At 46.7% G+C, this 14,750-nt stretch overlaps 1 protein-coding gene across 1 annotated transcript in view; it reads left to right on the top strand.

The window, feature by feature from the left end:
• INTS9 (integrator complex subunit 9) overlaps nucleotides 1-13,917 on the top strand; it is a 249,465-nt gene extending 235,548 nt beyond the window's left edge. Inside the window, exons 14-17 of the mRNA XM_069233783.1 lie at nucleotides 702-869; nucleotides 7,058-7,162; nucleotides 12,071-12,208; nucleotides 13,266-13,917. Coding sequence (XP_069089884.1) covers nucleotides 702-869; nucleotides 7,058-7,162; nucleotides 12,071-12,208; nucleotides 13,266-13,442 — 588 coding nt within the window. The 3' untranslated portion in view covers nucleotides 13,443-13,917. The remainder of the gene's footprint in view (nucleotides 1-701; nucleotides 870-7,057; nucleotides 7,163-12,070; nucleotides 12,209-13,265) is intronic.
• Nucleotides 13,918-14,750: the final 833 nt, after the last annotated feature.

Below are 14,750 nucleotides of genomic sequence, written 5' to 3'. Positions count from 1 at the left end.
GATTGGCAGGGCGCTCCAGGCAGACTGAGAGCCTGTGCCGGCTCTCTCCAGCCTACTGCGCATGTGTATTTGGCCAGCCCAAGACAGCTGGCCAAACATACATGGGCACTGAAGGGAGTGCACAGTGCACTCCCCTCATATCCTCGTCAACCCCCATTTCCCCGCCACTTTAACAAACAAAATGATAATAAACACGGTTTATTATCATTTCGTTTGTTAATGGATTTGCAGCGGCTGCGGCTGGCGGGGGTGCGACGCCCCTCCACCCTAACGGAGGAGCCGCCGCTGCACTCAAGACCTCCAAAGTGTGTTCACGTGTTCATTCATCAGCTAAACTACCGCATGCCCTGCTGCCCCTCGTGCGAAAGGAGCACCACCAAAATCCATTGTTTAATTCGTAATGGTTTATGGAAACTCAAAATATTGGTCACTCAGTTTGGAATGGCCCTTGTTATCCTATCCGTAATTGGATCATTAACATCCGCCGGTATCACTGTCTTTGTACCTGTTTCCATTTATGACCTGTTGAGCCTTTAACTGACTCCACTCTTCTCTGGCATCCTCTGATCATTACATTCTGTGATGCAGCCTTAAGCCTAAGAATGTGTGGTTGTTTGTCTCGTTTATGTCAATATTTCCACAAGTGTCCTTTGTTCTGATTGCTCCCTGGGCTCTGATTTTGCACTTTATTTCTTCCATAGCCTGTCCATGTTGTTTGTCCTGAGCAGTACACCCAGCCGCCACCTGCACAGTCCCATCGCACAGACCTGATGATAGACTGCCAGCCACCCCCCATGTCCTACCACCGAGCGGAGGTCCTCACGCTGCCCTTTAAGCGCCGCTTTGAGAAGATTGAGATTATGCCAGAGGTGAGTGACAGAGGCACAAACACCAGCCTTTCTGCATCTGACTACACATCTCCAGAGGAGGTGAATTAAAGGTGATTACTGTGTTATATTGTGTTCTGTGGTGTTTAGATGCCATTTTGGGGCATGAGCAGAGAACAGAAAAGACTTGAAGGAGGACAGCATAAAGTGAAGGAGAGGGAACAGAGAACAAGGAAAATGACAATATTTACTTTCATTAGGCAGTTTATATATTTGTGCCTGTTTGTGATGTCTATAGAGAATATGATATTGATCTGCCTCAATAATATTTACACCTACGCCACCTAAGCTACTTTGAAACTTTAGTTACTCGGTCTGGCTCAGGAAATCTCTGGTCACTAGAAGTTGGCATAGCATTTAAACATTTAACCAGTCAGTAGTCACCGCTGTATCTCCTAAATGAGCATTTTTGTGATTCAGGAGTGCAATAGTCCTCTCCAGCAAAACACTAAGCACTTGTGAGCATGACCCCAGTAACAATCCCATCAACGGCTAAAGTAGGGAAGCCTTTGGCATGAACATTAGCAGCCCTATTCTTAGGCCCCTCCACTTTGTTAGACAAAATCATCATTGCGTTAACCACAATGTTTCTGAAATCCTTATGCTCCAGTTTCAGTCTATTCACTGCCCCAGTTCTGTTTACCTGATGAAGCATTTTTTGGTATCCAGTTTCCTTACAGCCGTTTCGAACCCTGTTACTCTGGAACCTATCGCCTCTAATCTCGCCTCCACAGCAAGGCCACTTTTTCCCCATGTTGCTCATTTTTTTAAGTTAGTGTCTAGATCTCACATAATTTCCCTTTAGCAATTGGCCAAGTCACTTACCACCACTTTCTCATCTCTTCATCCGTGGCAGGATCCTTCCTTTATTTTTGATAGACATCTTGCTTACCCTTCCTCTGGGATTTAGCTGCCAGCACAGCCCAGATCCAGTGTTCCTATCTCTCATATGAGGCTAGCCCTTACGGATCTCCCATTGCAGAATGCCATCTCTTCAGTGATTTCTTCCTTACCTCGCCCGCCAAAAGCCGCTGGTCTGCATAGGCTGCAAGGATTCTCACCAAAATCCCTCCAGGTCCTGAGAACACCTTGTGAGGCAAGTAAAATTCAGCAATCAGCCGCACCCAGGGAGGAATCCAGCGATGGTTTCTGCTCGAGTTGAGAGGAGCAACGCCCCCCCGCCCGGTGCGAGCCATGCAGGCAAAAATAAAATGCCAATGAAAACATGTAATTGCCATTTTATTTTTACCGGCGCAGTGCGCACTGCAGCAGCACCAGCCCTGAGGCCAGAGACATGCTAGACGTGTCCTCTGCTGCGGATTGGCAGCAGAGAACAGAAGCCGGGCTAACCGGACGCTCTAAAGTGCACATGTCACTTTGGCTGGCTGTTTTGCGCTGGCCAAAGTGACATGCACTCTTTGAAGATGTCCACTCAGCTGTCTTAAGACAGCTGGGTGGAGACCAAGCACAGGCATCCAGGGCATCCAGGGCATCCAGGGCCTGAAGGAGGGTCCAGCCAACCCGCTCCATCCAATCCAGACCCTTCTCTCATGCTGGTTAAGGGAGCTCTTTGTTTTATTTATTTTAATTTTATTTCAGATGTGTAATGCATGTAAGGGTGTAATGCATGTAAGTGTAGTGGTTGTGTTTATTTTGTAGTTAGTGGACTGTTTTTATTTGGGCTTTTGGAGGGAGGTGTATTTTTATTTTGGGTGTTTTTTAGGGAGGGGTGGTTTACTTTGGGGGTTTGGAGGGAGGGGATGTTTTCTTTTTGGAGAAGCAGTGGGGCACCTCACTCGCCCCACCACTTTCAGAGAGGGTACCAGCCGCCTCTGGAGGAATCAGCACCACTCTCACCAATGGAGCCGCCTAACAAAGCACTGTCACCTGTGGCTATCTGCCGCTGAGGCATTGGTGGCCTCCTGCCATGCTATGCTACCAGTCACCTCGCCCACAGTTCACTTCGGACCACAGTGCCTCTACAGCATTGTCAGTTGTGCATACCACATGTGAGCCTGGTGATGAGAGGTCAGGTTCAGAGCAGCCATCTGCTTCTCTCTCCCCACCAGCCTACCTATTTAAATGGGAACAAGATGTGTGCTTCTTCTCAACCTTTGTTTGATTAAATTAAAACTTCTTGGTGCCTCCAAACACCCTGTGCTGCTTTCTGTTTCTTCTTGTTTGTTATGTGAATTACTCCCAGCTGAACTGTACTTCATCGCCTCTCTGCATGCTTTCAAGGTTCACTCAAATGTCGGTCGCCAGAAGGTAGTTATAGTTAGAACATTGTTTCCATAGAAAAAGCATTTTTTTACCTACCAATATCTTTGGCACCGTTTGACGAATCTTCATGAATTAAAAAAAATAAAAATGTGCAGGTGATTCTTGTTGCGCATGGGAAGTTTCAGGGTGATCCTTCAAGCGAGGGCCGAGAAAAAGGAGGGATCAAAAATGTGTGTTTCCCATGTTAATTCTAATAGGAATTTTGAACAAGACTGCAGCTCAAACCGCTGGACGGAATTACACCAAAATTTGGCAGAAAAGTAGCTTTTGCCACACAGATTATGCTTTCAGTTATTTGGTGTAAATCCGTTAAGTAGTTTTCAAGATATTAGAGGGAAAATAAATTTGTATATCTAGAGCCGCGGATCCTCACCGGTACTTCGTGAATAATAACGTGCATGGAGCTGCGGAGCTCTGATTGGCTGGCAACACTTCAACCAGGAAGTGTTAACAACCATCTTGGGACTAGGCTTCAGCCGAGTTCCACAAAAAAAGTAAAAATAAAAAAGAAATTAAGACAAGGGGTCAGGGTAGAGTCACCCTGTCCCCTTAGCTCTGGTGCTGGGGACCCAGAAGGACCCCACCAGGGCTAAAGATCACTTTAAAAAAAACTTTTTGTATCGATTTTCCGACGACCTTATGAACTCACAGGAAACATATATATATTTTTTTTAAAAGCACAGGCTGCCGCTCTTTTTTTTATGAAAGCCCCAGGTGGGCCAGGTCCCAGGGCATTGACATTTTGAAAGCGGGGGACCGCTCGCCCCCCCCATGCCCCTCCACCCCACAGCCCCATGGACCACCACCTCATGGGGGCACAAGTTGAAATCCATTGTGGGGGGACCACCCAGATCCCCTGCAGCCCTGGTGACTGCCACCTCCCCGGGGCTTCAAACATTGAATGCAGGGGAGCCACGAGGCCCCCGGCAGCCCTGGGGACCACCACCTCCCCAGGGCTTTAAACTAAATACATGCAGTGGGCCACCTAGCAGCCCTATAGCCCCCCTATAGCCCCGGAAACTGCCACCACCCCAGGGCACATCTTCTAAATCCAATGCGGGGAGGCCGCCTGCCCCCCCGCGTAGCCTTAGGGACCCTAGGGGTAATTTTGAAAAAGATTGGGGTTCTGCTGCGGGCTCCCGAGCCCTGGGGCCCTTCCCAGGGCTTTTATGGTGGCCCCTGGGGACCGCCCCCGCCGGTGCAGGCTCCTGCTATGTCCCGGCGTGCCCACTCCCGGGACATAGCTGTTTGTTCTGACTTAGTGGGAGCTTTGACAGCCGCCCAGCCAGCCCCGGGGCCCACCACCGCATTTCATTAACTCTCTTTAATTGACAAAAAAAAATTATTCTCAATTTGTCTGGAAATATCTAATTCTAAGAACATCATTCATCAAAGCCTAAATTGCTTGCGCTCTCTCTCTCTCTCTTTCTCTTTCTCTCTCAGGGTTGGGTGGTTAGGGGGTTGGTTGCAGGCTCTTAGCCAACCCCGCCGTGCATGGATGGGCGGTTATAGGGGGTTGCTCACAGGGTCTGGCCCTGTAGCCAACTACAGACTCCCACCGCGCATTTGCCAGAAAACTAGATTTTGTTCCACAGATTGTGATTTTTGTTATTTGGTGTAAATCCTTTCAGTAGTTGTTGAGAAATTTAAGCAAATACAAATTTGTATATTAAGGACCGCGGGTCCTCCCCGATGACTTTGCGAAGAATAACAAGCTTGTGCAGGGAAATGCAGAGCTCTTCTTGGCTGCCAACACTTCAACCGGGAAATGTTGGCAGCTATCTTGGGACTCGGCTTCAGCCAAGTCCCACAAAAAAAGTTTTTAAAAAACCAGAAAGGAATACCCTGACCCCAAACCTGACAGGGCAAAAAAGCATTTGTTTTTCAAAATGTTGGCTGCAAATTCACAAAATTTGCAAATTTAAAGCAATAAATAAAGAAAAAAAAGTGCAGTCTCCCGCGCTTGTATTTGATTAAGCCACCAGGAGGGCGAGGTCCCTGGAGCATACTGTGCTTTTAAAAAAAAAAATACAGGGAGGCTCACGGGGCCCCCTCCAAGGGCTTATTTATGACCTGGGGACAGCCACCTCCCTGGGGGTTAATGTAAACATTATGTGGGAGGGCCGCACGCCCCCTCCCCGTGTCCCAGGGACCACCACCTCCCTGGGGCAGAAAGCGTTAATCGTAATGGGGGGGTCCTTCAGACCCCCTGTGACCTGGGGACCGTGACCTCCCCGGGGCTTAAAGATAGTAGTATGCACGAGACCACGTGGCCCATCTGGGCCCCAGGGACTTCTTCCTCCTCAGGGCTACTAAATAAAATAGAAAGGGGGGGTATCGCATGCCCCCAGCCCCGGGGACCACCTCCTCCCCAGAGCTAAATTGAAATGTTAGAGGTGGGCCGCGTGGGCCCCTTAGTTGAGCCAATAATTGCCCTGGGGACCACCACACTACAGGGCTGGCTCCGCTATGTCCTGGGGAGCCCACCCCAGGACATAGCTGTTTGCTCTGATTTGGCGGCAGCATTGACAGCACCTGCAAAGCCAGAGCAAACACTCTGCTTCCAGCAGTCGAGAGCTGTCAAAGTGCTCTCGCCAGCTGGAAGCAGAGGTTTCATCTCTTTCCCTGTCCACAGAGATGCAGGCAGGGAAAGAGATGAAACAATTTCTCTTGCACACAAGGAACAGCATGTTTAGCCACTCCGTGGGTGCAAGAGCAATGCCGGCTCCCGCAGGAGGCGGGGAACCGGCTATGACAGCAGGAGCCCTGAGGCTCCCACGTGCTCCCATTGCACACTGGGTGCCCTGGGGGGGGGCACCTGGACATATGGTCAAGTCCCGGGGGAGGGGTCCCTGGGGCCAAAATCGGCCCAGGGAAGGGGGCAGGCCGCACTGACACCCCCCTCCCCATTATTGAATAGTAGAGGCCCAGGGGGATTGGTGAGCATAATGCTAATTCCAAGGACACCCTGAAGTAACCCCAAGGCCCCACCCCAGGCGACACAGCCAACGATCAGACAAGACATGCAGTGTTGCAAATGCTCGGAATGGCTCGTGACATACATGTCAGTTCTAGGTAATCTTGAATTAGTCTCAGCCACTATGCCACTCTAGTCGGAGACCAGCCATTTCCAAATTAGTCTTGTTCCTGCCAAACTGTGAACAGTGCAGCCCGCGCTGCCAGGCCACGAGGCCTCCAGACTGCAACGCAAGCAAACCCAGACTGGTGTGGACCTACTTAGGTGTCATCAGTGAGGTATAGCATGAGTGCTGTGGTACAGTGAGCGGGAGCCCCATGCATTTGTCGCAGTTATGACGTCACGTCAACAACAAGGTGTTGAAAGAATGCCTGAATTAGTCTCAGACACTGGCGATCACCGGTGGCCGAGATTATTCGCCAGTGTCCGAAATTAAATCAAGCATTTCATCCATCACCTTGTTGTGATATTTTGGTCAATCTTGTGCCTCAGAATGGACTCCTGTTGTTTTCCGTATGTAGTGGATGACTGTACTGGAAAGGTGGACAGAAATGAGCCTGGCTTGTAAGTAATCTGATTGTTCTGCCCCTGTTCTCATCAACACTCGACATGGCCTAACTGTGTTTTGTAGAAGCCGTCTTCACGTTGTCAATATGGTCATCAGTATTCAGTTCTGTCCGCTACAGAATACTTTATCCGATCCTCACATTTAGATTTTTTGAGGGCTCTTAATAGGCCACCATGATAGAAGTTGGAACTCCAGTGTGCAGCTGGAATCGTGTCTACAGTTCATAAGTGCATTCTTGCAAACATTTTCACTGTGCTGGTCAATTTAATGCGCAGCTGGGTTCTTTCAAAGATAATCACTGGCTCAAAATAATTGATCTGTGTGTGTTTTCCATTTACATAGCTTGCAGAATCCCTGGTGCCCTTGGAGATTAAGCCTGGCATTTCCTTAGCCACTGTTTCCGCCGTCCTGCACAGCAAAGACAACAAGCATGTGCTGCAGCCTCAGGTATGTTGTGAGATGCTCTCAAGTGTGGTTTGGGCGCTGTGCATGAGCAACTCGAATTCAACTTTATCCCTCTTATAAAGTGGTGGTCACAGATGACTATAGTTATCCTACTCCTACATGGGTGCATTTGTCTCCTAACCATCACTGCGACCAGCCAACAATTTACTTTTTACTCATTTTCTCGAGCCTTGCAATGGAACACACTTTAAGAAGGCAGCTGAGCACCAGGGTCAAACCCATAACCTTCAGACTGAGAGTCTTAGATCTTAACCTTAACCATTAGGCCACAAGGGACTGTTGAACTGGAAGAAAACATAACTCTAATATTCACTCCAAGTACACATGTCGGTGACGTCCCATGGGCGAGTGTCCACTGATACATACACCATTTACAGAATAGGATGGGAGTGAGAGTGGAGAAGGGAAAATGGGGAAGGAAAAGCAGAGTATTAGAGAGAGAGCGAGACCCTCTGCTATAGGTATGAAGACATCATGCTAGGAAAAGACCAAAGGTTCTAGGTCAGTTTCCACATACAGACCACAGTTCAGAGCAGCCATTGGAAGATGACCGTTAGAGTATCACTTGCATCTTATGGACATTCGGCTAAACCTAGGTACTGTCTGAATAACGCCTTAGAGGCGATAATACACGGGCCGTGTGTACTGTCCTGTCTTCTCTAAGGCAGGAGATGCTTGGGATGCTGAGACTGCTGCCTCCTGCAGCCACTTGGACAGCCCTCGGCTCATTATAAGGCACAATGTTCTCCCAAGTGGGCACACGGATATGGTACAGCATCTCAGGATTCTATGACCTAAAACGTCTCTTGACCAGAAGCCTCGTGTCTTATCAGGGTCATGGAACCCCTTGTGACTTGAAGATTCATTATAACGTTTAACTAGTAGTACACTGTCCGTTTTAGAACTATAATGTGCTTTATTAAGGTGAAGTAAGCCTGCCAAGGGATGCCACCACATTACTGCTGAAAGTCAGAAAATACATTTTTTAGAGCAAGGAAAGCCCTCAGTGGGCATAGTACTAGTTTGACTGGAAATCTTTGAACTGCTTCTGGTTGTGTGAGGATGTCCTTTGTGTGTTGCTCAATAAATGTTGATGGAGTCTAGGAGGTTCTAGAGGACAGTGCCCAGAAGTTGGTGGAGGGTGGGTAAATTGGCATGTGCCTGTGGGTGCCACGCTGTGATTATCCTCTCAGGGATAAGTCAAAGATGCCTTTTAACCTCCCATCTGAGAAGCACTTGTAGACAGAGACTATTTTTTATGTAATGAATACCGATTTCTGTTTTGAACTGTGCCATTTTAAGTACAACTAGTCCAATAATGCAACAGCAGAAATCAGGATGTGAAGTTGTAACAGTGTGCCAGCCTCTGTATGGTCACTTGTACTACAATAACCTGAGGTTGAGGAGAGATGTAAAATGCCATATTCAATTGAGACTTAGATTTAATATCCTCGCGGGGAGCTGAAGGTTTAACAGATGTGCGCCTTTACTAACCACTAGGGTACAGTGCAGACATTTGAGTGAACTGTATTTTAATTTGGACAAAAACAGCAGCTCAGAATGTCCGTTTATTGAAAACATTAATATTGATGCTTCACTGCTGGCAATTAGGCTCGCATTGTGTGCATACCAGGCTGCAAGGCCCAGCAGGTTTCATCAGCCCAGAGGGAACAACATTCCTGCGGCTGGCAGTGCCAAGGCCTGGGTGTCTGCACTTGTTGATAGATGATGCTTGGAAAGGAAGTGTGGCACTGGTGCAGATCTGTTAGTCATGTCTTCCCTGGCAGAGCAGGGGGAGGCTGTATATTCATGTGTGGGTGACAGGGATCACGTTTGACCCTCAGCTGACCAGCCGATGCTGGAACAACCAGTCCCGCTCTGGGAATGTCTCCAACTCTGCGGGGTTTCCAGCTGAGGAATCAGGGGGACTGCAGAGCTGACTCATAGGTCGAGGGAATCGCAAGAGGGATACAGTGGGATTAAGAGATGTTTGAGGGTGAAGAAGAATGGATAACCGGGGATCAAGCCAACATTGAATTCTAGAAGGTGTCATTCAGGTGGGTTGTTGGAGAAGCGTCTCTGGTTATCACCAGAGCCACAAGGCTTCATCACCGGATGAGAGAAACTCTTATTGTAAGGAGTGGGGCAAGGTCACTGTGTGAACTGCAAGGGTTGCCTCTACACCTTATTGATAAACCTAACAAAGTTGTTCCGTCTGTTGAAAGGTGTAGACAGAACTATATGGTAACACATTTGGTTTTACTGTTCCAGAAATGGCATAAATAAATGAGTATTCTTGTTTTAGCTCAACAACGGGTACAAGTTGCATCCATTCCCCAGGTGCGGTAGGGTAATGTCCCCCAATCTTGTTCCTGTTTATCCATCTTGACGCATTTTGTAACTAATAGATACACATCAAGGCTAGCAAGATTGTAGAGTGTATACGTATTGCCAGGATTGTGGCAGGGATGTACTCCACTGCTAACAGATGTGGCTTGGATACACACAATTCTCTTATTAGATCAGGAAGTTGTGTGTCCTTTTCAGTGGTGATGGTTGCTGAACCTAGGGTCCTCATTATGAGTGGCTTACAATGATACCAGTTATTTCCCTAGTCTGGAATTACAGTTCCCAGAGGGCCCCAGTAATTTCTTTCAGAGGAGAGAAACCACGGTAATTACATATTTTAGTAGAATAACACGTGCAAATCAGACTTACTCTGCAGCTTTCTGCATGTTTTCTACGGTATTCTTCATGAAGACTTCACCTGCTTGGTGCAGTCTCGGGATTTAATATTACCTGCTAAACTCATAATTATGATGGGTCCAGTAATTCTGGTTACGAGGCCTATTTGAATCATCTGGCCTCTCATAACAGTGAGACTTTTGAATATGTACTCTGGCGAGGGTTGCAACAGCTAAGGTAGCATTCAGATCAGTAGAAAGGAAAAGCAGCTTGGTTGAATGGTACCTGCAAATCTTTTTCTCCACAAGGATCCATTACTAGTCACATCAGACAGGTTGGTCCAATCTAGTCTCCCCACCCTGTAATGCTCAGGTCCTGGTGGTGGCAGCCATTTGTATAGTTTTAGGATGCAGTAGATTCACTAAACGGTAATACTACTAGTCTTGAAACCAGAGTGATGGAGATCACCTTCAGTGCACAGGTAGTTAGGCATAGCATTAAATGATCGCGGACATCTTCAGTGAATGTAAAATGGAGAGTGGGTGCTGTCCACAGAGCAACAGTAGTGTTACCCCATCCGCACTTCTTTCTGCTGGATCCCCGTCTTTATCTTTCTGGAGTAATCATGCAACATTTCTCACCTGAGGTAACACCTGGAAAATGTACCTGTCTCATGTATGTTCCAAGCTTTACACTGCAATTTGAGAGCCGTTCAAGACCTGGCCTTCGCTTTGAGAAGGAAAATCTGCTCCAAGTTGGGAAAAATGTAGAGCTTTGTGAATGCACTTGCACTGGGCTACTACACAATTGCCAAGGAGCGGCACTAGTACAGTATTTATGCTGGTGCCACGTTTTACCAAGACAGAACGTTCCATCAGCGTAGATCTGTGTGGATCCTGTGAGGGGGTTCCTGAACATGAAGCAGAGTGTTGCCCATTTACTCTAGGCTAGGCTAGGATTAAGCCAGATGCTTGCTTAAGCTCTGCTGACTTGGCCTGCTGTTGACCATGTCTGTGTGAAATCAGCAATGAGTCCTGAGAAATGGATGAATACATTGACTTCCCTTCCCTGATACACACCAGGCTCCATCCAGTATGAGCACCGGCCCATCACCACCCAGAGTGGTCCAGATGCTTTTGACCTGTTTGTGCTGAACAGAGGTTCTGCTCCTAAATGTCTTGCCCACTAGTTGAATGCAGAAGCTAAAAGATGTCCACAATGATCCATGTGTGTGTCCTCTGGATCTGTAGGGCCAAAGCCTACCTTCTCCAGAGAGACAGACCCCGTCTGCTCCTCTTCACTTCCAAAAACTGCACCAGGGTAGAACCTCTGGCCAAAAGGTACTAGTAGGTACACAACTTTCAAGTTACTATTGAAACTGCAGTCCTAAAGTGGGAGACAGTGCGTTTATCAGTGCCCCAAGTATTTGTAGTGGCCCTGAGACACTTGATTTAACTGCCTCTTCCCACAGGTTGCATTATTTGTACTGTGTGTTCATTGTAATTTTTCCAGGGCTCATGATCGCTGGATGGTCGTGAAGAGTGAAATAGGAATTCATGTTGTGGCACGCGGATCATGATATTTTGTTTTCTCAAACATCTTCGAACAGCACCGCATTTAAAATTGGTTGATAATCATGAACAGTGTATTTTGCATGTAGTTTGGATTCCCACCATTGCTTACTGTATTTCTTGTGAAATATGTTATTAATATATTGATTTTTGTGATTTTGTTGTATGGAACTGCCGCTTCCTGTCTTTCACTGCTATGCTGTGCCCAATGCAGGGTACACACTGCAGCAGGGTCCCTGTCTGAGGCACCTAACGCGGGTATGCCCAGTGCAGACTGGCATTGTGCCCCATTTATTCTGTAATGTGACGCCTGCTTTTCTACTGGGAAAGCTGGGCTTACATTCTACAGAGGCAGCATTGGCAACACAGGTGTCCGCTCTGCGTGCACTGCATCTGAGAACATGGGCACCAGAAATAGTTAATAGATTGGATTTATATGTTATCTAGCCCTGATTACACAGGTTGTCATTAAATGCAAACCTATTGCTATAAACAGGCCTTCGTTGTAATATCAGGTAACCACTTCTCTGTGATGCCTTTGTTGCATTCTAAAGCTGCCACTTCTGATTTTTCTAAAAAAATTAAAAGAATCTTTGCAGATCTCATTTACAAATACAGTGTGGTCTCTCCCTAGCCTGTGCTAAAACCTGTCCAGCCTCCAACCGGCAAGAAAAGAAAGAGAGCGAACGAGGAGACACCAGAGATCCAGCCTTTCAAACCCCTGCTTACTGGCTCCATCCCGGTGGACCAGTTTGTACAGGCCTTGGAGAAGGTGAGCGCAACAAATGCCTGCATCCTTTAACTGGAGCAAAACATGATGGAAGTATTTTTAAATGAATATGTTTTGTTGACTAAAACTCATGCCACCTAGATGTGCCCCTGAGCCAAATGAATCCCACAGTGATCTGTAAAATGACCTGTAGATTTGCTTCTGTAAACTGTGAAATTGCTGCATGGCTTTTAAACTGCATTGAAACTGCCACAATGACCCAATGAGCCCTGAAATCACCCTTCTGATTGACTCATTAGCAATTAAATTGATCTTCTGAGTAGTGAAACTGCTCTCACTGGTCCTTAAACAGCCATGGCAGGGGCAGGGCTATTAGTGGTGCAGCTGATGTAGTGGTTCTGGGACCCAGAGGTCGGAGGAGCTCCACTGCACCGCTGGTTCATTACGTCGAGTAATGCTGCTTGGGGTGCACAGTTGTGTGACATTAAAGTGCTCCTTACACGCACTGAAGATGGCTGCTTGCTCGAGTCTGTCACCTGCGAGAGACTAAGCTCCAACTAGGAAGTAGTGTGCACTCAGTGCTTAATTTCTGCTGGCACTGCACTCATGTTTGGTTTGAGGGGGCTGGACTATCTGTTGATTATCAGACTTTGACCCAGAGCAAAAGAGAGACAAGGAGGGGAAGAAAGGAAAACAATGGCCTAAGACCCTCCTTGCTCCCCCACTTTTAGTAGGAAATGGTATGCAATTTTCAGCCACTCCCCCAAAGCCCTTTCATACTAAAAGCTATGCGTGCAGAGATTTCTGCATCTGTGGTGAAGACCCCCGGATCGAATCGAGAGGGGAGACAGGTCTCCATGCATAGATTTGTATTTGGATTTTTGTTGCACGTGAGTAGTACCATTGGAGTACTACTAAACATACTACACAGTGCAGTTTGTGAATAGGCCCCATAATGTCATATAGGGGCTGTAGTAAAGGGTTATTGTGGGAGGGCGTATCTGCAACAATGGCTTCCTTAACTTGTTGTTTTTTCACTGGTTTATGTCTCATTATGCATCTTCTGCTCGTTAACTTGGTCTCTTGCCCCTTTGTACAGAATGGTTTCAGCGATGTGAAGATCGAGGACACGGCCAAAGGCCACATTGTTCTTCTCCAGGAGGCAGAGACCCTCATTCAAATCGAAGAGGATTCCACGCACATCATCTGCGACAATGACGAGACACTGCGAGTGAAGCTGCGGGACCTTGTTCTGAAGTTCCTGCAAAAGTTCTAATCATTAACACACCTGGAACCCAGCTCAGAGGCCGTCTTAGGCCTCTTGTGAAAGCAACAAAAAAACACAGGAGCGTATTCAGTCCGGGAGAGTGATGTATCATACGTGGCACTCAACGGGTTATCCCATCTGGACCTAGATTACGACTGAGAACCAGAAGTTAATACAAGTGTGCGCTATTGAAGAAATATCATGCACACAATGGCACAAAGAAGCTTGTATGTGAGCCACTCAATCCAGCCTGCAGCAAGGAAGGCTTCAGGCTGCAAGATTTACCAGGTAAATGTATCAGGTTCAGTTCCAGACCTGCCCTGGGGCCTCTCATTGTTACAGCAGGATGCAAGACTTGTAAATGTGGAACCAGCGAGGATTATTCATCCTGCGAGATTGCAGCACACGCCACCAACGGCGATATCTGTTTTGATGTAAAATGTTTTCTAAGGTAGTAATAAAATGATCCTTCTTTTATTTTTCATTATTATTATTATTTTTCTTCACTTTTGCGTCTTGGTTTTGTAGCGTGATGCAGCGAAGACCATTAGTGATGAATTGGAAAAAAGCAATTTTTTAGAATTTAAAGACGGCAACTATTTTAACCAGGAAAATGGAAAGTATTTCGTTATTTTATTAAAGCATAACATGACTTTTGCACCAGATGTCTAAAATTGTGGCAGGGGAGAAATCCTGATGGTAGCACAATACAAGCGTGGAAAAATTTATTTCAAATTAAATTTGGGTTACTTGTTCTCCACATGGGCAGTGTTTTGACATTAATGTCGAAATATCATGTTGTGGACTAGAGTAGCTTCTGTATTACATTTCAAGACCATCTATTAGATTAAGTTGCTGCTTACTTGAATGACATCAAGGCAAGATCATTGTTAGCAGTAAAATATTTGTTTTCGTGGAATTTGCGCAAATTGGACTTGAGCAGCCCAGCCAAGTTTGACGAGCCTCGTCTAATCTGTGTGTGAACCCAAGCACCCTGTGAATTTCAGCATTATGAAGCTTTATGAATCAGTTACAGCGCAAGTCCTACAGCACATTGAAAACGAATGGAAATGCTTGAGCCAAAGATTCTTAATCACTGTACAGTCGTCCAACTAGCATTCCATTCCATCATTTGTCCCTTGTCTTTTACACTGCCAGTAGACTCGAAGATAAAACGTGCTTAGAGGGTAGGGAACTTGTATTCTCTGTGCAGAATCAATGCTTCACCATAGCTGACAAGGTTTCAGATTGCTGTGTGTGACATTTTGAAAATTTCAGTGTAATTATGAGTGACATTTCAACGACTATGAGTGACAC

Source organism: Pleurodeles waltl, chromosome 5 (assembly GCF_031143425.1).
Source record: "Pleurodeles waltl isolate 20211129_DDA chromosome 5, aPleWal1.hap1.20221129, whole genome shotgun sequence".
NCBI classification, from domain to species: Eukaryota; Metazoa; Chordata; class Amphibia; order Caudata; family Salamandridae; genus Pleurodeles; species Pleurodeles waltl.
The sequence above is the reverse complement of the archived record's forward strand: the minus strand, read 5'-3'. Positions and strand labels throughout refer to the sequence as shown.